Source organism: Haliotis cracherodii, unplaced genomic scaffold, assembly GCF_022045235.1.
Source record: "Haliotis cracherodii isolate W230 unplaced genomic scaffold, xgHalCrac1.p SCAF_5, whole genome shotgun sequence".
In the NCBI taxonomy this organism is placed as follows: Eukaryota; Metazoa; Mollusca; class Gastropoda; order Lepetellida; family Haliotidae; genus Haliotis; species Haliotis cracherodii.
In genome coordinates, this window is record NW_027266308.1 from 53,045,845 (window position 1) to 53,068,067 (window position 22,223).

The following is a 22,223-nucleotide window of genomic DNA, read 5'->3' on the forward strand; positions in this document are numbered from 1 at the left end:
CAACTAACACGAAAATAACATAATTTAATTACCCGTGTAATGGCTACAGCTAAAATTAGCTGGAAATAGGATACAGAATTTCACGGTCTAGGTCCATGTTTGTGGTGGCTTTGCCACTGACCTGCCAACTTGACAGTGGCTTGTGTACTGGTCTTTCATGAAAACTTCCATATTGAACCTGAATTGAGCCCTAAATGACTGACAAGAAGCGTCTGGTCAAACAATCATCCTTTCCCCCACAATATTAAGACTTTCAGTTAGGTTAATGGTGACTTTTATGCCAGATTTGCATCAATTTTTTAAAAATCAACATTGGTTTAGTTTCAGGTAGGTTGATTCTAACACAAGCCATACATCAAATATGTATTGAGAAAACGTTGGAAAATCTTCTGAATATGGTCTTAATTCGGTCAATGGCACAATCTCAGTGAGAGCTCAACCAACCCATTTCCACAGGCATCCTCCTATTAACACAAAACTCCCTTGAATCTGCCAATCTTAATTCCTTTCTTTGACACCAGGTGGCTCTGGCATCACCATAGTACGAGTCTTGGCAGCTCTACATTACAAGCACCAACAAGTAGGTCAAGTCCCTGTCCAAACATTTCATTCAATATATTGGAAAATAATTAGCGTCAGCTCACCCTGAGCACAATGTTTGTATAATTTCTATAATTCTTGCTGAGCGAACCCTTATAGAGCAAAATGATGCCGAAATTATATGTGGTCGTTTTGACCAACTTCGGTCAATGATGGATTGATCGGCTGAATCAATACCTTTCCTGCAACAGTAGTGCTCACTGGATTGAATTAGGGTCAAACCCAATTGGTCCAGCTCAACTGACCATACGCCTGAGCTGTGGTATCAACCTATACATTAGATTAGGTGTAAGTCAGCGTTAACAAGTGATCAGTGGACAGGAAGCCAATCAGAGCAGGCAATGATGCCACCGACAAAGATCAGTTTCATGTCATGTTCATCAATAGAGAACATAAAGGGCCATCTAGCAGGATAATGATTTCTTGACAAGCAAAACCAATATTCGACTTATCGACAATAAATCCTTGTCTTCAATGGTCTCACTGAAGTGGAACAAACAATACACACCCTTTCTGAAACTGCTATGGGTAGACAATCGTGTTTTATCCAGATGTTCTACTCAAACAGTAGCATGGGCAGAGAAGGAAAGCTGTCAAGGCCTAAGGTCTTTTCCACGTTGTCCAGTGACATGCTATGTGGTGAAGAAACAGGTGAAACCTGACACTACTGAACTAAACCATGGTAATTCCACCCAAACACACCCAACTCAGCTCTGTTGTAACCTGCATTACCATGCAGGACCACGTTCCACAAAGTGATCTTAGCGCCAAGACGATTGTAACTCCCAAACTTTAACACTGACTTAAAATAATCTTAGCACCAAGACATCTTTGTAGAACGGGCCCAACATCTCCAGAATCATATCACTGTGATTCCATTTAACTGAAACTATGGTAATAACATATTTTGAAATAAAGTCCTGCTACACAAAACAAGGCTGCACACCTGATAGCATGGCATACTCCCAGGCAGGTAGTTGACACCTTGAAGGTCTTCCTGACATCCTTGGTAACTTCCTTACTTTGATGCACACCTGATGGTACAGCATATCCCCTGGCAGGTAGCTGATACCTTGACAAGAAGGCTTTCCAACATGATTGGTAATGTTCTAACTTTCATACACAACTGATGGTTCAGCATATTCCTTAGCAGAAGAATCAGAAACTTGATATGAGCTGTGAACTGTCTGAATTACAAGCCCAGTTTTTGTGTGACGACTATTTCCAGAAGTTTCCTACGCTTGGAACAAGTGAGGCACATAACATGTTTATCACATTAGAAGCTCACAACAAAGTTGACTAAATACATCAACTGGTCAACTGGTCAACTGAGCAATATATCCTTCCTATAAATCTTACAAATGACACCGCTCCACCCCAACTGGATCTATTTCCCATTCACTTAATTACCCCCTGCATTGTCAGTCACTAATTACAGTGTTTCCCCTACCTGGCCTCAACACCTCGGGAACATACACCGCCATTATTACTCCAGTACCATTGATTACCCTGCTTCACCTGCCAACAGAGGGCGCTTTCAAGTCAGTAATGACCGTTTGACCACTGGATGAACCACTATCCCTTCACAGGCCTGAGATGAAGCTGAGGTTGTCATGATTGGTCGACACATGTCACAGCAGTGGGAGATATAGACAAGTGGAATGTATTTCATGTGTATATTATAAGGGATGCACTGGCAGTGTGGTCTATGATATATATCTAATATTGGCATGTCGTGTATGTGGTGGGTGTGATATGAGGCGTATCGTCTTACAATACAAAGCCCACCTTCTCCTGGGGAGTTGGACATAAGGTCATTATTCCCGGATGCTGGGTATTATCCTAGGAACCATAGAAGATGGTCTCCCACATGCATCGCAGGGATAATCCTATTTTTCTATCAACAACAGTGGATGAATACATGATCAAATGTCACTATATGGCTGAAAAAATGCTGATGTGATGTTAAATTTGTACTTATTCACTCACATGATCACATAAGCATGGAAGGAAATCATTGCATTATTCATCAATCATCATAAAGTACACTTTTTACACATCATCTGCTTCATCTTCATTCATCATTGCTACATATGACAGTATGATACCTGACAGACGAAATGAAAAATTATGGATAAATTAACATCATACACATTTGTAAAGTACACTTGTTGAATTCAGGCCTAGGTTCAAACATTAATTATCCATAACCAAACAGGAAAAAGAGACCAATGTCTAGCAGTTACTGAACAAATACATACAAGCATCAAAGACACACCATTAATATCAATGCAAAGCAAGTGATCCATAGTACTTTTATACAGCAAGTGATTCGTGCTTTATAGCACTTATATTACTAACTACACAATATATACTACTCAAAAGAAGTTAAAGAACACTTAATTCTTTCATATTATGATGGTAAATTTGTCATGGCATGACAGATTTACCATAGTAATATGACAGAATCAAGTGTTCTTTGGCTTGACAGATTGACTGTAGTAATATTACAGAAGACAGAATCAAGTGTTCTTTGGCTTGACAGATTGACTACAGTAATATGAAAGAATCAAGATATCTTTAACATCTTTTGAGTAGTATAAAGGGATCACTAAAAATACCCAAAATGGAATTGAACCTGGCTCTTGGACATTCCCTTGAGATACCATAATGAGTCTGTTCAGGTCGAACTGCCCTCCTGCCTGCGTGTATAACTCTCCTGTGTGGCTACAGCTGTCTCCATGCCTTGTTGACTTACAGTAGCCATTTCACATTCAGTCTGTCATTACCTATTTACCTATCCACTTAAACCTACCCTCTCCTTGAGGGTGTTGGTTTTACAGGGATAGAAGTGCTTGGTCAGATATACACTCATACAATACGAGCAACCTCAGAGCAAGTATCCTCAAATATGGAGTCTATTCAACTTGCACATCTCCCAGCTCGCCCAAAACAGAACATGAGTCACGAAGTACAAAATCTTAATCCCCCTTCAAGTGTTTTTCTTTGAAGTCAAACACTTTTATTTAACACAAAAACATGAACTGCTAACTTTATAAAAAAAATATCTACCCTTCACAAATCGTTTTCAGTAAGTTTGAAAGGTTACAGTTTGTTATAAGTTTCCAAAAGAAACAAAATAAATACTAGCTTTCATACATTACAGGAAGCCCTGAAACAAGTTTATATAAAAATCACAAATCTGTTTAACTGTTCCAAACACCTTCTCATCCAATCCATTAGCAAAGTTTCGGCAAACAAAATACTATGAAAATCAATACTGATCAACTGGCACGAATAGCCTTTTAGAATAAGAGAACTGTTCATCAGCCCATAGCCCACAACAGTATAACCATATACAATAATCAATGGAGCAAGCAATCTGGGATGGAACTGACAAACGAGGCAGGATTCCACACATACAATCTACTTGCAATTAATCGAAGCACTGAGGTATGAACCAGTGTCCAGGCGATGGTCAATACCTGAGCACTATATGCCCTAATCTACCTGAATTGACCTCATTATTATTAACATCTATCTATATATCAATATCTAGCTAATTGAAACTGTCAGCCAACAGTGGCTACATGTGTTCATATCAAACACAAACCACAATCAGAATCTTTGCAACATATTTACTGATCAACTATTGGTGGGGTAATTCTTATCACACCCAGATACAACTGTCATATGGCAATGATATGAAACAGCTCACCATCAATATTGATATATATAGTCCCATCAATGACTGGCCATAATTTATCTGTATGTACTTTTGATAACTTACTAAACATAGCATGATTATTATGGAAAGGAATACTTCTTGCTAAAGTAAACAGTCACAGTAAAGACAAGATATTTTATGGATGACAACTTCTTTATAATATTATGATGAGACGTTTCTGTATAGATCCTCATACTGTTTTCAAGCAAGAGTGAAAATGGAATAAAGAAGCTGTTCTCCATAAAATAACTTATCATTACTGTTACCAACTTCTAAAATTGCCAGTTTACTAAACATGGTAATTAAAGTAAACATGAGTATTTAAAATCTAAACATATATTCAATAACAAATAAAAGGAACAAGTATGAATTCATTTAATCACCCCAAAAATATAAATAATTGTTTTATAATATCAATTCAGTTACTCAACTTGAGACCCAGAATACTCTTTTACTGTGGTTACTGAAATTACACAGAATGCACAAACCTCCAATACTTTGTCCTAATTTGTTAAAGAGCAACAGGTACATCTATACTGTAACCCATCTTCTCTCCTTGATGTCCTTAGCTATCTAGAAACACACTTAATGTGGTATCTTCCAATCAATATTTGGATGACATAACCATTTGATGTAAGAATCTGACCTCTGAGAAGTTGACCAGAAACATAAAAACTAGAAGATATTAAGTTTAAACTGTCATCATATTTCAGCTGGAGGCCACAAATATCCTGATGACCAGATGTCCGTGTCAAGTAAGGTCATGCATGTCGGTAGACCCGAGCAACCAGCCACCTTCATCTAAACCGACATTCAGCCAACAGGATGGGAGGCATAGCATGTGATACTCTTGGATCAAAGACCCTCTCAAGCCAGAAAAACACTATGTACACTAAATTAAGAAATAAAATAGAAAAAAAATCGGACTCAATATAAAAGAAATTTTCAACTGAATAAGGCCTCACCAAGGTGAATTTGTCAATTGTCATTTCAACAGAACCCATTCCTTATACTTTTTTTCAGCTAAAAATATATTAGAGAAAAAATGAGCATCCAAAGCTGTGATATCATTCGAGTTAATATTTCTGTACTGTTTTATGAAATAAATTATGAATAACTTTAAAAATATGCAGATATCACTGGGGCTACTTCACAATTTCTTATGAAAGATAACTGCACTCAAAATGAAAAGCGATGAATAATATTCTAAACTGCTCTCATACAACTGACAACCTTCCACATTCATCTCTTTCACGTTCTTTCAAAATCTAACTTTACACAAACATTGTAATAAAAATAAAAAGTTTGTAAGTTTGAAGCACAAAAGCTGTCCCAACTTGCCTGTGTGACATACTGGAGTGGAGAGTGACACCCTAAGGAGTGATGTATCCTGATCAGTGTTCAGTGTGGTATGAGCCTATCTGCCACAACACCTGAACTCTACCTTGCCAGTCACCACAACATTGCCTTCATGTTTAACCATATCGATCTCACCATATCCACTCACAGTTTCACAGACTGGTCCAGAATACCCAAACACACATTGGCCAGTGGCTATAGCGTCCCTGTGTTTATCTCAACTTCCTGCATCCCTATATAACATCCCGCAACTTGTGGTCAGCACACACGACCTGCGACAGAGAACACAGCCAACCCACTGGGCACTAGGTGGCAAATAGGTCGTGACATACTCACAAACTTCAATACTAGCATCACAGTGTTAAGTTACCTTGCATAGCCTTGCTATCTACTTAGAGCCCCTAATGTATAGAGGTAAAGAAATTACCATTGACTTAGAAGAGTCAAAGGCATGGTTAACTGCTGGTCATTACGGAAATGGAATAATAACGAGAGAATGTTGTGGTCAATACTCCTTCAAATGGTCATCCAAGACTCCACTTACCTAAACCAACTTAACGACACACGTGTTGTTGACCTACATCTTACCTACCTGTGTACAAGCTACTACTGATGAAAGACAAATCAATACAAGCACATCCTTGGGAAAAACAATAACCAGCCAGTGCTCAAATCTTTAAAACAATAATTATATCCAGATTATTGTTATTTACACTTTAAATATCTATAAAACTAAATTTAAAAGTTTAAAGTTTTCAGCTTCATAACAATCAACTAGTTTCCTACCTTAGAATTCCCTGTCTTGACGTTATATTAATATGAAAATTAACAAGTTCATATTTCTAGTCTAGTGTTACAACATGTGTGACCAGACCAGTATTATTCCTATATCCACGTATGTAAATTTGTCTACGTGAAGGATACATAATAATGATATTGATATTTCTAAAAGTGAAAGGTTTCTTTTGTATTAGTCATGAACAACAGCTGAAACTTGCCTCTGCCAAAATGGCTGTTTGTTTTGTTGTTATCGACCTGCATATGTTGCCATATCACCACACGTTTTGAGCCAGCAGGTCAAGTGAGCAGCTTACAAATGTAGCGAAACATACCCACAGTTCAATAGGTACAAAAGCACTTCAAAATTAGAAGGTTGGATATTTAGTTTGAGATTCTGATCAGCAACAACTTATATATACTCCGATACATATGTATCATCCGTTTATATTAACTATACATTTATAACCTACTGGCAAAACATTAGAGTCATGTGACTAATACGATATATGACTTTAAACCATCCTTCTGTCAACATAACTTTCACATTGTTTTGAAAATGTTTAGAAAAATCTGTAAGGTAACTTATTTGCAAGTTAGAGTATATATTATTTGAGTATATTATAACCTATCAGAGAAGGAAGATAAGCGATGCACGCGGCAATTACCTGTATACGAGTCCCACCATGGCCATGCCAGAACCCCTCTATCTAGCACAGTGATTCATCATGGGCAGAGAGAGCATGTCAATGTCAGCTCATAATATTATCCCTGGTATGCACTATGACATACAGCCTGCTTTATGATGAACGATTATATCACCAACGGAAAACCATGCATTTTGTTTTGCAAATTAACAAACAATTAGTCATAATAAACATACTGGTATGTCCAATACTTTTGCCTGGTAAGGCAATTGAAGCATTGATAAATGTTATCTGTTTTAACATTTTGAATTGTTTTATGCAATTACATATATGTTAAACATGTAATCATTTATGATTGCCCAGAATAAATACAGGAGTTGTACTGAGAAGAAAAGTGTTACAGGGTAGTCACAGCCGTATAGATAGTGTTTCAATGGAATGGTTTGACCAATATGAATCCAGAATACTGTCATGCAATGGCACAACTTATTATGAACACTGATACAAACAGACCATTTGCTGTTTACGCCAACACCTTGCAAAATATGTTTGTTTTTGCATAATCATTCATCAAAACAAAAGCAAAATGCTCTACAATTCAATAAATCACCAATCCAAATGACAGTTTAGTGAAATATTCCTACCTGAGTTAATTCACGTTGTGACTAACCCTATGTTGAAAGAAGATCTAAAACTTTCTTCTTCTTCATTTGGACAAAAACTCTGACAACCTGGTGTCAGTTTGGGTTGAGATGTAATCAATCATAACTCATCCGCTTCTGTGTTTAGCTAGGCCCTTACCTGCGGCCACAATTTTACCCAATCACCCAAGCGTCCTACTTGTGACATATTTATTTTCCCACTTTGCTATGGAAACACTTTGAACTGTTTAGGTCTGCCCTATGATCAATCAAGCATGGTTAGGCTCAGCCTTGCGGGTCTTCTCATGGTTGACCTTAATTAACACCTGTATGAGTAATTGCCGGTAATGGCAACTGATGTTTGAATTACTCAGTAAAAATGAATAAAAACGTAACGGATGACAAGATTTTGTAATTGTCTCCAAGAGTTTCAGAGCTATTTCTTGCTCCATCAACAGACTCATTAATACATTGTAAATGTCTACAAAACTTGTCTTAAAAACTTTAAAATGCAATTCAAAAACTTAGTAAAGTCTCTGTCATAGTGGTAAAAATAATGGTCCAAATATCACTAGATCCAAATGAAGCTGTTGACTGAATAACCTATTTACTTATTCACTCTCATGCTATAAAACCATAAGTCAACTATGAACCAACCTGCCATGAACAACAGCAAAGGTAAATAGTAACCATCAATCCACTGTTCAAAGGTTGAGACGAACATACGTGAAGAAGTATAAGGACAGCTGCTGCAGAGTGACGCTATGACACATGCGCACTCTCAGCCCTACCCAGATCAGACGCCAAGTCCCCTACACGTGTCTACACCCCATCTCACTCATGCAGACCCTGTTAACTATCAAAGGATTTACACCTGATAAAAAGGTGTGTCAACTTAACGCTTTACTTGTTGTACCTGACTACACATTCCCTCAATAAACCTGTACCTTTGTGGTATTGAATGAAATAGTATCTGGATACTTACTTTATGATCGGGAAATTGATGTGTTAATTTTTACATCTCAACATGAGTTTCCTCAATAGACAGGTGTATCATTCTTGTCTGTATGCTCTCAGGAACTTACCTAGGATAACAAACTTAGTGCCCTTGGCAGGTAAATTGGGATATGTTTTTAATTCTAATTTGGGAATTATTATTAACATCTGCAGCAGACTTGGGGCCAAATGTCGGCCTCTGAGAAGGTCTCGATAATTCCATGGCCCTCTTGAAGTGATATGTTTTTCCCTCCATGTTAAGTCACAGCAAGACTTTGAAATACACATGTAACAAAATATGAAAGACAACACTGGAATTGTAAATATATGGCCATCAAATTATCCTACATCAAGGCACAACAAATATTTGGCATGTGATTACTATCATTAAAACCATTTGCCACCGTTAAGTGAAAAATCCACAAAGACATCTGTCAAATATGTTTCTTAGAGAATAAAAACTTCCAATTTCTCGCAAAAAATATTCTTTTCTGGCAAACAGATCAGGTATTGTATGTTCAACAAATGTCCAATGGACAGTTATAATATTTACAACAAATAATACAAATGAAAATATTTAACACATCAACAAATAGAAAAACTGCCATGACACTCAGTCCAGCATTTACAGGATTTTCTGTTTGTACTTTTAGCATCTGAATAACCATAACACTGATTTTGGACAATAGAAATGGCTGCCAAAATGTCAGCTACCGAATTCAATCAGTATAATCTGTCTGTACAAATGAATTTGAGAAATCAACAATGGTTCCACTGTTTATTAGCAGCTTGTGCCGATATTTGTCACCCAGGTGTCTGTTTTCTCGGCTAATTCCTCTCAGCCTAAAATCCACAAAACGATTTGCTTTAGACCCATCCTAGCTCTTCGGTTCAGAAGTCAAAATATACCTGCTTTGCACAACTTGCTGTTGAGATGGCACGATCCAGTGTTTACGATCAACGGGCAAATTCTACATTTTTAGGCGGATGTTTATTTTTCACTTAAATCAGATCAGGTGATTTTTCTTTTTGACATGCAAGGCTATTTCATTTCATGTCTGGATAGGAAAGACGCGAAAAAGTCAGAATCACCAATCAATGCATGGATGACAATTTTGAATTCAAACTTGAAACTGTGTCTCTTGAATATACGTTTTGAATGAATTTAGTTCATTGAATATCTTATTCTTTAGAGATAAGATGAAAGACAAACAAACCAGATTACGAATATCAAACATGTTCTACCGTAATGTTTACTTTTCTATGCAACTAAATGTATTTGTTATTACAAACAGAAACCATTAGCTGTTGCAAAGCTAGATGCAGAGGGAAAACAGTACATTATTCAGGGAATAGAATATGACATGTGGCAGTCATGAATCTAATGCACAGCTAAAGCATAAATTTATCAATTCATGTGAAATGAAGCCTATAGAAACTGATCATCACGTTGAAGTCCAGTGAGTTCCACACAATGGTATGACTATATAGGACAAAGGCTGGTAACTGATCCAACCTGGACCACACAACCAGTGGCTGACAGCATGAGCAGAGATCTATGTCATACCCAAGGTCACCATAGTTTGTCTCCCTGACCCTAGAAGATAAACTAAATAATCAATCCAACTGATGTCTTGGTTGCCTCGTCTCTAGAATTTAGCCATTGATCTTGGCTCAATTAGGATGGGATTTTTAATTTTGTAGATATATTTTTTTATAGATAATTAAAGATAACTATTTTGGGGACTAACTGTTAGACTAGGTCACACATCCCAACAATCAAAACCCCCATTTAGGGAGGCATGGTGTCAAGAATTTGATACTGGGAATCCACTCTTTTATTCATCTGTGAGTTATAAGTCTGTTATGATATTCTATTCATTATTCATACTAATATGAAAAATAAGTAATATTTTATAGACTTCTGCCTGAGATATAAGTTACCAAAAAATGAGCCTATGGTCCCTTATCATGTGAAGCAGCTGTGTCTTTAGAGTGAGTGAGTTGGGTTTTAACAGTATTAAAGTTAATAATATCAGTTGATTGTGGGAGGAAAGCCCAAAGTGAAGCAGTTCTCAGATTGTTTACCACTTTGTTGAAACTCATGAGAACAGGTATGGTGCTGACAAACCTAGAAAAATAATCAGGGTGAACCATGGTTCAAACCCACAAGCCTAGGTGTTTTTAAACCTGCCCCCTGATGAAGTCAACTCACACCATCAACCATAATGTACTGAAATGACATCACTTTATGGGCTGCATCGTAACAATCAACAAAATATGTGACCGACCAGAAGCAAAGGGACCTTATGGGTGCTACGATACAATTGTGCTGTCACGTCATGAAGGATGATTGAAATACACTTACTTCTGTAAAAATCGACATATGTGCAGACAGTTAAAAAATATCTTATTTTTCTCTTGTCATTTAGTAATGTCATGAAAACATTATCTCATAACATTTCAGCATACATCTCTACGTTCATTTAATCAGACATTATATCTAAAAATGTTATAACATGAACAGTTATAAGTCTGAAAATGAGACTTTGCAGAGAATGATCCAAATGTTTGATGACATGAATCTCTGTAATAAATATAAATTGAAGCTTGTGAATTGTATTTTTGTTTTCCTAAAAGATCATAGTTTCAAAATGTAATGAGAAATCACCAAGTGACATTTCACCATAAGGTTTCTAATCTCAGGGTTGATCACATATTGATTGGCCACTTTACATAAACATAAAAAAGCACCAGTGACAATTACAGCATACCTTCCAAGAAAACGGACATCTCAGACCGGACTGACCTACCAGTTAAAGCTCTAACTATCTGACCTTCTGAAGATTAAACTTGTATCTTAGGCGCCACATCAAAACCATATTCCTGACATCAACAGAAACTGTTTTCAGTCTTACAGTGCCTGTATTTACGGCTTCTTCAACTGATGACATCGACGTGAAGGAAAGGATAGTGCTTGTACATAATGAGACTGAACATCATTACTGTTTCATGAGAAAGTCATAAAAAATTTCACTCCTTTGGCTCATAAAATCTGTAAGAAGCAAATAACAAGTAACAGAGGTCTGGGTTTCATGAGACAACAGTTTCATAGGCTTCACTAACTACATTGAACTGCCTTGAATAATTCATTAATTGAACACTTAACCGTAATTACCTTCCAGCTTTATAAGAGTACTCCACAAAGCCTTTGTTAGCAATAGTGCACGGCCTCATGATTTTCTATTGTGTCCTGTGTTGTATTTACTCATTTTCTATTTGTCATATATATCTAAAATTGTCCCAAGTGATCTGACGACAGCGGTACTTCTTACCTAGTGGAACTCTTACTTTGTGAATCTGATTAATCTGATACTTGCTTACATAATGTTCATGATGGCTCGAACAAACATACTGACACATAAAGAAGCGAGTTTAGGAAAACCCTCTTTGTTGTGCCAGAAGAATGGAAAGATGGCACAACAAAGAATGATCATGGTATATTTGACCATGAGGTGAGGTGAAATGGGGTCATGTCCAAGATTATTGCACTTGTGTGTGTGTGTGTGTGTGTGTGTGTGTGTGTGTGTGTGCGTGCGCGTGCACCTGCGTGCGTGCGTGTGTGCGATGCCGATTTATAGTGCTAGCTCAGAGAGATACCATGCCGCAGTTTAACATGAATACCACACTCAGACACAGTATACTGACTCCGAGCCAACCACTCCTTGTTTAGCCCCCTTAATGCTGAGCACCAGGCATGGTAACAACAAGTACCATCTTTTTAATGTCTTTTGGTATGACGCGGCCGGGGATCGAACCCCGTACCTTCCGCTCTCCGGGCAGACGCTCTTCCACTAGACCATGGAGGCTGTCTTATTTCAACATGAGAACGGGGGCACGGTTGATGCAGTTGTCTATGGAGCATCAATTTGCACCACTTAAGCATGCCAGTAACCTATGATCTTGGTTCCAATCCAGATTTGCCCTGTTTGTGTTTCAAGCTTTGTCAGCACCATATCCAACCGAAGTGGTAAACATCTGCGACCTGCATCACTTCGGGGTTTTTCTCCCACATTAAGCTGACTCTCTATTACATAAGTGAGATAGTGTTCATATCAGCATCAGACCCAAGTCACTCACTCACTCACTCAAGTTAACATGGGAGTCATGCCAGATGAGTAGGAGCATAATGTAACAAAGAATTGTTCACATTTTGTTATCAGGGGGAATCAAACCCAACCAGTCCAGCTGAGTGACCACCTGACCCACTAGACTACTAGACTGGTGTGTAGTGAAAGTGGTGTTTTACCTTTGGATTGTTCAGTTCCTCCTCTAGCCGACACTGCCACTCTAGCGACTGCAGCCACACGCCATGCCAACGGTGCTCCAAGCCTGTTGCAGTGCGCGGGGAGATGGGGGTGTAGTGGTCGTCGTCTGTGTCAATGTCACCGTTAAAGCTCTCATCGTTGTTTATTCGCTGACTCAGCTTGACCACGGCTGACACCACCTTTGACTGAGACTCAATGTCCCGCTGCAGAACCTGAAACAGAGCAATGATATAATTAAATTACAATTTACAACCATTCCAAATTGCCATGTAGAGAGCTTTAACCTCATTTAAAAAAAAGCAATACAAATATAATGAAATGAAATAACACTGAAAGGGCATTTCAGTATTCAAAAAGAATGACATACTCTACACAATGTCAATAAAGTTGTGGTATCATTTTTCTGATTGAAACAAATATGAAAAAAGTTTATTATAAATTTGCATTCGTGTTAGCTGAAGACCTTGTAATGACATCTCAGGCTAACTGAAGGATAAAGGCAACACTAAATTCATTAAATGTTGAAAAGCGTCCATGATGATATATTTTGTCCATGAAGGATCACCAAGGGATGATAATACCCACAATGCCCTATTCTACAAAAACTCAACATTATCAGTACTTCAAAGGGGTCCCAAAACTTTGAATCTTAACCTTTTGAACCCTAAACTTTGTAAACAAATACTTTTATTATACAACAAAAGAAATTTCAACCAACACACTGAATTTCACAACCTGGTAAAATTCTCCAATCTGTCAGGTTTGTAACAAACATTTGTCACATCAGCAAATAATTACAGCATACATTTCCACTCTTTTCGACTTGGCATGTTTGACTATATTAACACACATCTACCACGCTGAATACAAAGCAAACACAAGAGTGTTGAATCCATTCCACACTTATGTAATTGCTATGCCACAAACTCCTGAACCAACAGCTCTCCATCTGACATATGCAACGATCTTCAGAGAAAAACTTTGTATCCAATCAAACCAGGCTGTTTATATCAAGGTGTAAATCCTTCTCAATCTTCACACAGGCAATAACTGTGTTAGTAGTCCTCGATTCTTCTCTTCAAATCAATAAAGAATACTCGCCAACATTGGCCTCAGGTATAGCATGGCACACACAAAACTGAGGACAACAGTCTGAAAATCATGACCAGTAAATATTTGTGCATTGTAGCGGCCCAGTGGCCTCCCCTGGTGGTCACACACAGACGAGAGGTCTGTGTTGGGACAGGCAGGTTCCCCAGTACACTCTCAAGGTTCTTGAATGTAATCAATGTTCTCCAATAGCTGAATCCCATTGTATAAATATGCCTTCTGAAAAAGGGAAATACCTAGACCATCAATAGTTATCGATCGGTCCACGTTCACTCCTTCACTTTCTGCAGATGTCAACCATACCAGATGTAGGGGTGTTCGCGAAATATGTCACGAGTTGACAAAAAATATACAACAATCCTCACACCTGGGTTACGACCTTGACCTTGTCACCTTGATGCTAATCTGACATCCAGTAATGTTATACATTGTAACATTGTTGCATGTATGTATCTAAGTGTAGTCTGGAAGATCTCCTTTCTTCAACCTGTGTCAGATTACTTGTGACGTATATCTGTCAGATGATTAAAATGACCTGTTCTCCATGAAAACACTGCCAGATCATGGACTTGTTCTCCAAAATGATATTAGCCCTATGACTAATATAATCATTTAATAACACACAGATATAATAATATTAATTACAAAGACCCTTTACCATACTAACTGAAGCAGAATGACAATATTTACTTGATCAAAGTTCCTTGTGGCCCAGATTTGAATCAAATAGAGCCCTAAATTTAAGTTCCATTTTGAAAAAAACTTCATAAAAATAAGGATACTTATACTGATACTGTAAGTATCCAAGATTATTGCACTTATATAGCAATGTGTGCATGCATGCACACACACTTGTACTTGTCCGGACTGATGCTGATTTATGGTAATAGCTCGCTGAGATACCATGCCGCAGTTTAACATGAATACCCTACACAGACACAGTACTGACTCTGGAGCTGACCAGTCCTTGTTTTAGCCTCTTAATGGCGAGCGACAGGCAGGATAACAACAAGTACCATCTTTAGGTATGACGCGGCCAGGGATCAAAACCCCAGATCTTCCGCTCTCCGGGCGGACACTCTACCACTAGGCCACAGAGGAGGTCATCTACCAATACACAAGACCCGTGAAGATCCGGGGTAGAATAGGTCTTCAGCAACCCATGTCTGCCGTAAAAGACCACTAACAGGATCGGGTTGTCAGGCTCGCTAACTTGGTTGAGCATAACATCGATCCTAATTGCGTGGATCGATGCTCATGATATCAATCACTGAAATTGTCTGTCAGTCTCGATTTTTTACAGACCACCGTCATATAGCTGAAATATTGCTATGTGCGGCGTAAAACAACCAATCAACCAACCAACAATAAACAAACACACAAAGGTAATGAAACTAATCAAAATTGACATGACTCTAATGCATGCTCACCGTCCCTACTGAACTCTTGATATAAAGACGACTGCTGTATTGGTAATGCTATTGCAGGATAAGCACCATTAACATCTCAGCTTGTTACAAGAGACTGCAATCCTACAGGAAACATCACTTAACCTTGACACTAGACGCTCAACAAGCCACAACACTCACCATGATAAATTTTCCATGTTGAGATATAATATATGGTGATATAATTCTACGATTGACATGCGGGGGGTATCCAGGAAGCTTCTCAGTGACAGATGGGACTCTGACACAGAGAGGAATTGCACTACGCCATGTGGTAGATCTACATGACGAATCACCGCCTAATACGAGGATTCTCTGTATAACACTAGCTAGTGGCTTACAGGAAATTTGCATTTAAAATGTCAACCTTTTCTGTCTTGATCCTGAATTACATACATAATATTATATGTTATGTGCTCTTATGAAAATCTTTCGTCATCTTCTTTGATAACATCTATTCTATCTGTGATAAAACATTGATTTATTTCAGTTCCCATTGTCAAATGTTTGTATGTTAACAATTGCTTAAGAAACAATCGGTTTGCAAATGCCATTAGAAGACTGAAAACAAGTTACATCTTGCAAAAACAGGAACATAGAAAGTGCGACTGAGACAGGGAACAGAGAGTTTGACACAGAGATGGGGAACAAAGAGTGTGTCACAGAGACAGGGAACAGAGAGTTTGACACAGAGACAGGGAGCAGAGAGTTTGCCACAGAGACAGGGAACATAGTTTGACACAGAGACAGGGAACAAAGAGTTTGCCACAGAGATGGGGAACAAAGAGTGTGTCACAGAGACAGGGAACAGAGAGTTTGACACAGAGACAGGGAGCAGAGAGTTTGACACAGAGACAGGGAACAGAGAGTTTGCCACAGAGATGGGGAACAAAGAGTGTGTCACAGAGACAGGGAACAGAGTTTGACACAGAGACAGGGAACAAAGAGTTTGTCACAGAGACAGGGAACAAAGAGTTTGTCACAGAGACAGGGAACAAAGAGTTTGACACAGAGACAGGGAACAGAGAGTGTGACTGAGACAGGGAACAAAGAGTTTGACACAGAGACAGGGAATTGCTGTTGGTAGCCGTGGAGTCTATTCAGGGTAGAGACATCAAAGATGGCTTTGGCATTGAAAAATGAAGCATTGCCAAACCCAAGTCCACAAAATGATATCACTGGCCAATATCACTTTTCTCCTATCAATTAAAGGACATGGAATTGATAATTGCAGTCGATAGGATGAACCTGTTTGGGTTAAATGCACGAACAATTCCTCATCACTGCAAACAAACCCAGCATTACTTTAGAGATTTTCATTTCATTTTTTATTATTTTCACTAAAAGACCCTAGTTCTTCTCCCCTTTGTTGAACAAACTGTAACGTAAGATTTCCCCGAGGAGAGACATGTATGAAGCCGAAAGAATTCCTGTATTGATAAAAGTTAATGTATCATGAGGTGTGAGTGTCTCATGCCACCCGTACTCCGTGACAAAAAAACAGCCCTCTCACCTATTGCAGCGAGATGAAGGATTCATGCTTTGTTAATCTTACATGAAATACCCCAGCCTGCACACAGCATACGACATTACAGATTCAAGTTATGAGCACCCAACGTAATCTGGAAGCAAAGCCGACTCCCACAAGTAGCCTGGAGCAGGGATTAATCCTGTGCTCCACACAAGTTACATGATAATGCCTGATTAAAGATGCTATCAGGCAAGATCAATTGTATCAGAAATACTACACATGATCAGTGTTACACAGTAAGTTGTGGGAGATTTTTCAACTATTTCCAGTTACATAAATGTTGTATTCATCTCATCAGAAATGATATTGCCAACAACATTTAGTGATATCTATCAGCAGGAACACTTTTCATTTCTTGCACAATTTCACTTCTACATGTCACTTCAGGAATAGGTTTAAACATACAAATTTTGAGGATCGAACCTGGGTCTTCTACATGAGTGAGTGAGTATGGTTTTACCCCGCTTTTAGCAATATTCCAGCAATATCACGGCGTGGGTCACCAGAAATGGGCTTCACACATTGTACCCATGTCGGGAATCGAACCTGGGTCTTCGGCGTGACGAGCGAACGCTTTAACCACTAGGCTACCCGACCGCCCCTCTTCTACATGACAAGCCAACCACTTTTCCACAAGCCCACCCCACCACCCCCTTGGACTCAGACACAAGCAGATGGTGCTCAAGAACAACCTGGTCAACTGCCATTAACCAGGGCAGATCTACGTAAACTATGCACATATATTTGTTACATTTAACAAACCCTGTCATGTATACTGTATGTAAGACAGTTTCAATGGTAAAATCTTCTTCGACAAGAAATTTGAAACACCTTCACTAGATGACTAAGCAGTTAACACAATTAACTTACAAATCCAATATATTACAAAAAATTAGTGAAAAGAAAGCTTGATCAAGTTTTCAAGACAAATAGAACGCAAATTCAGGTGTAAAACACTTACAGTCTACTTTGTCCAACACAGAAATACAGAGTGACATTGAGAGAGTATGATCAGGTAACACCCCCACGCACAACTACCAGTCAGGGTGCCTGTTACGTGCATTCAGGAATAAGGATCAAAATAATCTGTAGTCAAAGTTCACAATAGTGAGTCAAAAACACACCTGCTACCTGTGGCTGTTCACGTAATTCACCTGCTACTTCAGTGACAAGACAATGACAGGAGAAGTGTGTCTATGTGTCATATATCAGGAATACTTACGTCTTAAAATACGTGATACTGTTATCCTATTTCAGCTTATCCGTTATCGTTGTTGTTATCAAGAAATACGTGAGAGCTTGCATGCATTCATTGGGGTTATCTTTTGATCAAGGAACTTTCCTTATCACTATCAATTTATTCTCCTTCATATTGGACATTTATACCAAAAGAGCAAGCGGATAAAAGATCATTTTCATAGCCTGTGCAAATTCTACCTAATTTACTGTTACAAACTGGTTTAAGATTATACAAGAAATAAAACACCTTCCATGAATAGCTTTATATGTCCATAAAGTATAGCACACATATCATTTTCATGAAAAAAGTACAGTAAATCGAGTAATATATCTGTCAAGCTGTAAACTTCACAAGTGTAAACATTCTGCACCTGTGTGTGTGTGTGTGTGTGTGTGTGTGTGTGTGTGTGTGTGTGTGTGTGTGTGTGTGAGAGTGAAATAAATGAGTGAGTAAGAAAGAGAAAGAGCCACACACACTCAGAGAGGTAGACAGCCAAGCAGACAGCATGTGAGTGAGTGAGTGAGTTGGGTTTAACACCGCTTTTAACAGTATTCCAGTTATATCGCGGCGTGTCAGCTTAATGTGGGAGGAAAGCCCGAAGTGATGCAGGCCTTTTACCACTTCTGTGAAACCCACGGGCACGGGTATGGTGCTCACAAACCTAGAAACATAATCGGGGCGAACCAGGATTTGAACCCACAATCATAGGTTTCTGGCGTGCCCAAGGGAGGCAACTCTGCACAGCAAATCGCGGCGCCTTAGACAACTGGGCCACCTGTGCCCCCTCAGACAGCAAGCGAAACATTGTTTATTTATTGTGACTGCTTTGAGTCACAGCACCTGCATGGACATCACTGGACACATGCATTGATTCAACATGGCACGAATATTACCTCCATAAGGATGATACTTTCACACCTTGAGGTTCATGACATTTGTTTACATATAAAATTATAATATCCAATGACACTACAGTGACAACTAACAAAAGTCAATGACTGATGCAACAGTCACAGTTAACACAAGTCAATGAAAAGTGTCACACATCAGTCTCAGAACTGACGCAGGAGTCACACAAATGTTTCAACCGTAAAGTCAGTTTATGCTACGGGGTAGTTATTGCCATTTAACATTCTCAATTACACTGAACACTGCATGAGCTTCCATAATTTCTTGTCAATTAATTAGGAGATTTTATCATCTGGAAAGGACCCAAAGGACACCACATCAGGTGAAGTGCTAAAGGAAGTAGCAGAATGATACTTTTCTCCAGACCAAGCTAAAACTGAGCACAAATTAAGAAGGACAAATAACAAACAATCATTGCACAAGACATTCCTTCTAAACAAATACTGAGATCCATCCCTTCCACAACAATTGCCAGTTTTCGTTCACTTCGGAAATCTCCCTAATCCCAAGTTAAGGCTGCCAATAGGAGGACTAGGATTGCAGACGTCAGGAGAAATGTGCTAGCGGCTTACAACTACTCATTTGTTCAGCAGGTGGACATGGAAGGAGAGAGTCTCATGCTATTGTAATACAGGTGTTAAAAGGACACTACTGTGTTCCGGATTATTGCTCTTGGTGGATTAATGGGATGCCAAGGATATGGGTTTATCAGTCATTGTCTGCATGGAGCTAAAAATATTCAGCTTAGCACAAGGTTAACTAATCCACAATGTTAAATTTGGAAAAGCTAATACTGCACCAAATACCCAACTCAAGTCATGTTTCTGTGCATTGAAGGTATCTTACATCTTGACACACTAACTCGGGGGGTATTGGAATCTTCAAACTGTGTTGAACAGAATTTGTTTGCTTGTAAATACTCTGCAAACAAAACAAGAATAACAGGTAGCTATGGAAACAATAACTAAGTGCACAAGGAGCTGTGAAGATCATGAGTGCAGGTCAAAGAATCGAAGATTTGAATATCCATGTTGACTTTTGCAAATTGACTGCTCAGAAAAGTGAATAGGGCTGTAGGCTTATTCTCCAGTCAGGAATAATATACCCATATCAACCTGGATACACCAATAATATCCCTGTTTACCTGAATATACCTATCACAAGCTTATATCACCTGCATATACCTATAACATTCCCATATCACCAGATATATTTACAATAAGCCCATGTTATCTGAATATGTCGATATTCCTAGCATGGAACAGACACACCATTGGTTAAGATGTGTTATTCTCTACACTGCTTTGTGTATTGGCACATCAATATCCATCATCGGCAGCCATTGTGTCCCCCTGATTAATTTATGTGTCAGCTTTGCCCAGATAGATGGTTCAATGCCTTGTTGTTGCTGCAAATACCTTAAAATTGGAAGAACTGATTATGAGAAGTTTTCTGACAAAGCTGCGTCTTGGACTGACCGGCTGCCTGGCTCTGCTTAACAATATATCATACTGTTTTGTGTTCAATCTGTTACGTGTATGGACAAACGTGTTGCATACATCAAATTATAACAGATGATAAGCACAATAAAATCAATTTTCTTGATATGATTATTATAAATCTGGCAAAACTTGTTTTGGGGGACAAAGAAGCACCATGAAGTATCTTGCACCAGATGGAGCTATTTCTGAAGATGGGGTGATTTTTACGAACTGTATATTGACTTTCCATGCCAGAGGATTGTGCAATGAAGAAATCAATTTGCCAACATGGCAACTGGACATTATTTCAATATTAATGACTCCTACATCCCAGATGTTTGCAGAGTTTCAACACAATCAATAATTCAGTGAAATTGAACTGCATTGAGGTGAATGCCGCCCAGGTTAAAGAGAAAAGATTTTATGCAAGTAATTTTTATAGTAATTCCATCCCTGCTGGTTTTGTAATATTGTCCACTAATAATTAAATTTGTTCTTTTGGCATCATAATATTTTCTTTTTTGAGTTACAATGAATTTAAATTTAAATAACAGGAAAAAACTATTTTTTGTGTCTAAATCTTGGAAATGATTACAAAAATAATTTCATCAGATTAACAAGTTACATCATATGAAAAGATGACTTGATAATGTTTCAAAGGAACAATTCTTGCTATCCAGAACAACAAAGTTTCCCTAAGGACTGATTTGATTGATATCGTCTCACAAAATGCCATCAGTATTATATTCAATAACGGTTATAATTTCATAATCTCAATCACCTCCCATCTGTCAGAGCAAGTGCAACCAGATCACCTGTTATGAGGCTGCACTGGTTTACAGTTACAGGGCCAGTAACATTTACATGAATAATGAACAGTTGTGTGACCAGCCTTATTAAGTGAGAAGCCTTACCAGATTAAGTGTTAGAGCACTTTTCACAAGATCACTAGACTGTACAGGTATAAATAATTTATTATAGACATCAAACACAGCACTCTGCAGGACATGGCCATTCATTGTCACTGTCCACAGGAAGCTGTTATATTTCATGATGAAAAATTCATAGTCAACATAGAAGTGTTCGACCATGTTGTTTCCTAATTAATACTTAACAAGGCAGTGTCGAAAACACCAAAGAGTTAACAAGCAGTACATTAGGAGAATCATTATAAAGTCTTTGAACATGTTACCAAAATAATTAACAATACAAATCATGTCCATCCAATTTACTAACGGCATAATTTACAGGAATGTTTTTTATTCAGTGTTAATTGATAAATATAAACATTAACATAACTGAACCTTTCCTCCTCACAGCTTTCTTTTACAGGAATTGATATTCAACAAAAACCTGACACCAAACCCCCCAAATTATGAAGACATTATTATACAGTTCCTTAAAGTCTGTCATACAGACCCTAAAACAA

The 22,223-nt window shown here is 38.3% G+C and overlaps 1 protein-coding gene across 2 annotated transcripts in view; it reads right to left on the reverse strand.

Moving 5' to 3' along the window:
- Positions 1 to 22,223, reverse strand: part of LOC139444174 (nuclear migration protein unc-83-like) — a 124,603-nt gene that overhangs the window by 18,419 nt on the left and 83,961 nt on the right. For both annotated transcript variants that reach the window (XM_071225071.1, XM_071225072.1), the window contains one exon: positions 13,057 to 13,287. In XM_071225071.1, the coding sequence (XP_071081172.1) occupies positions 13,057 to 13,287 (231 nt within the window). The remainder of the gene's footprint in view (positions 1 to 13,056; positions 13,288 to 22,223) is intronic.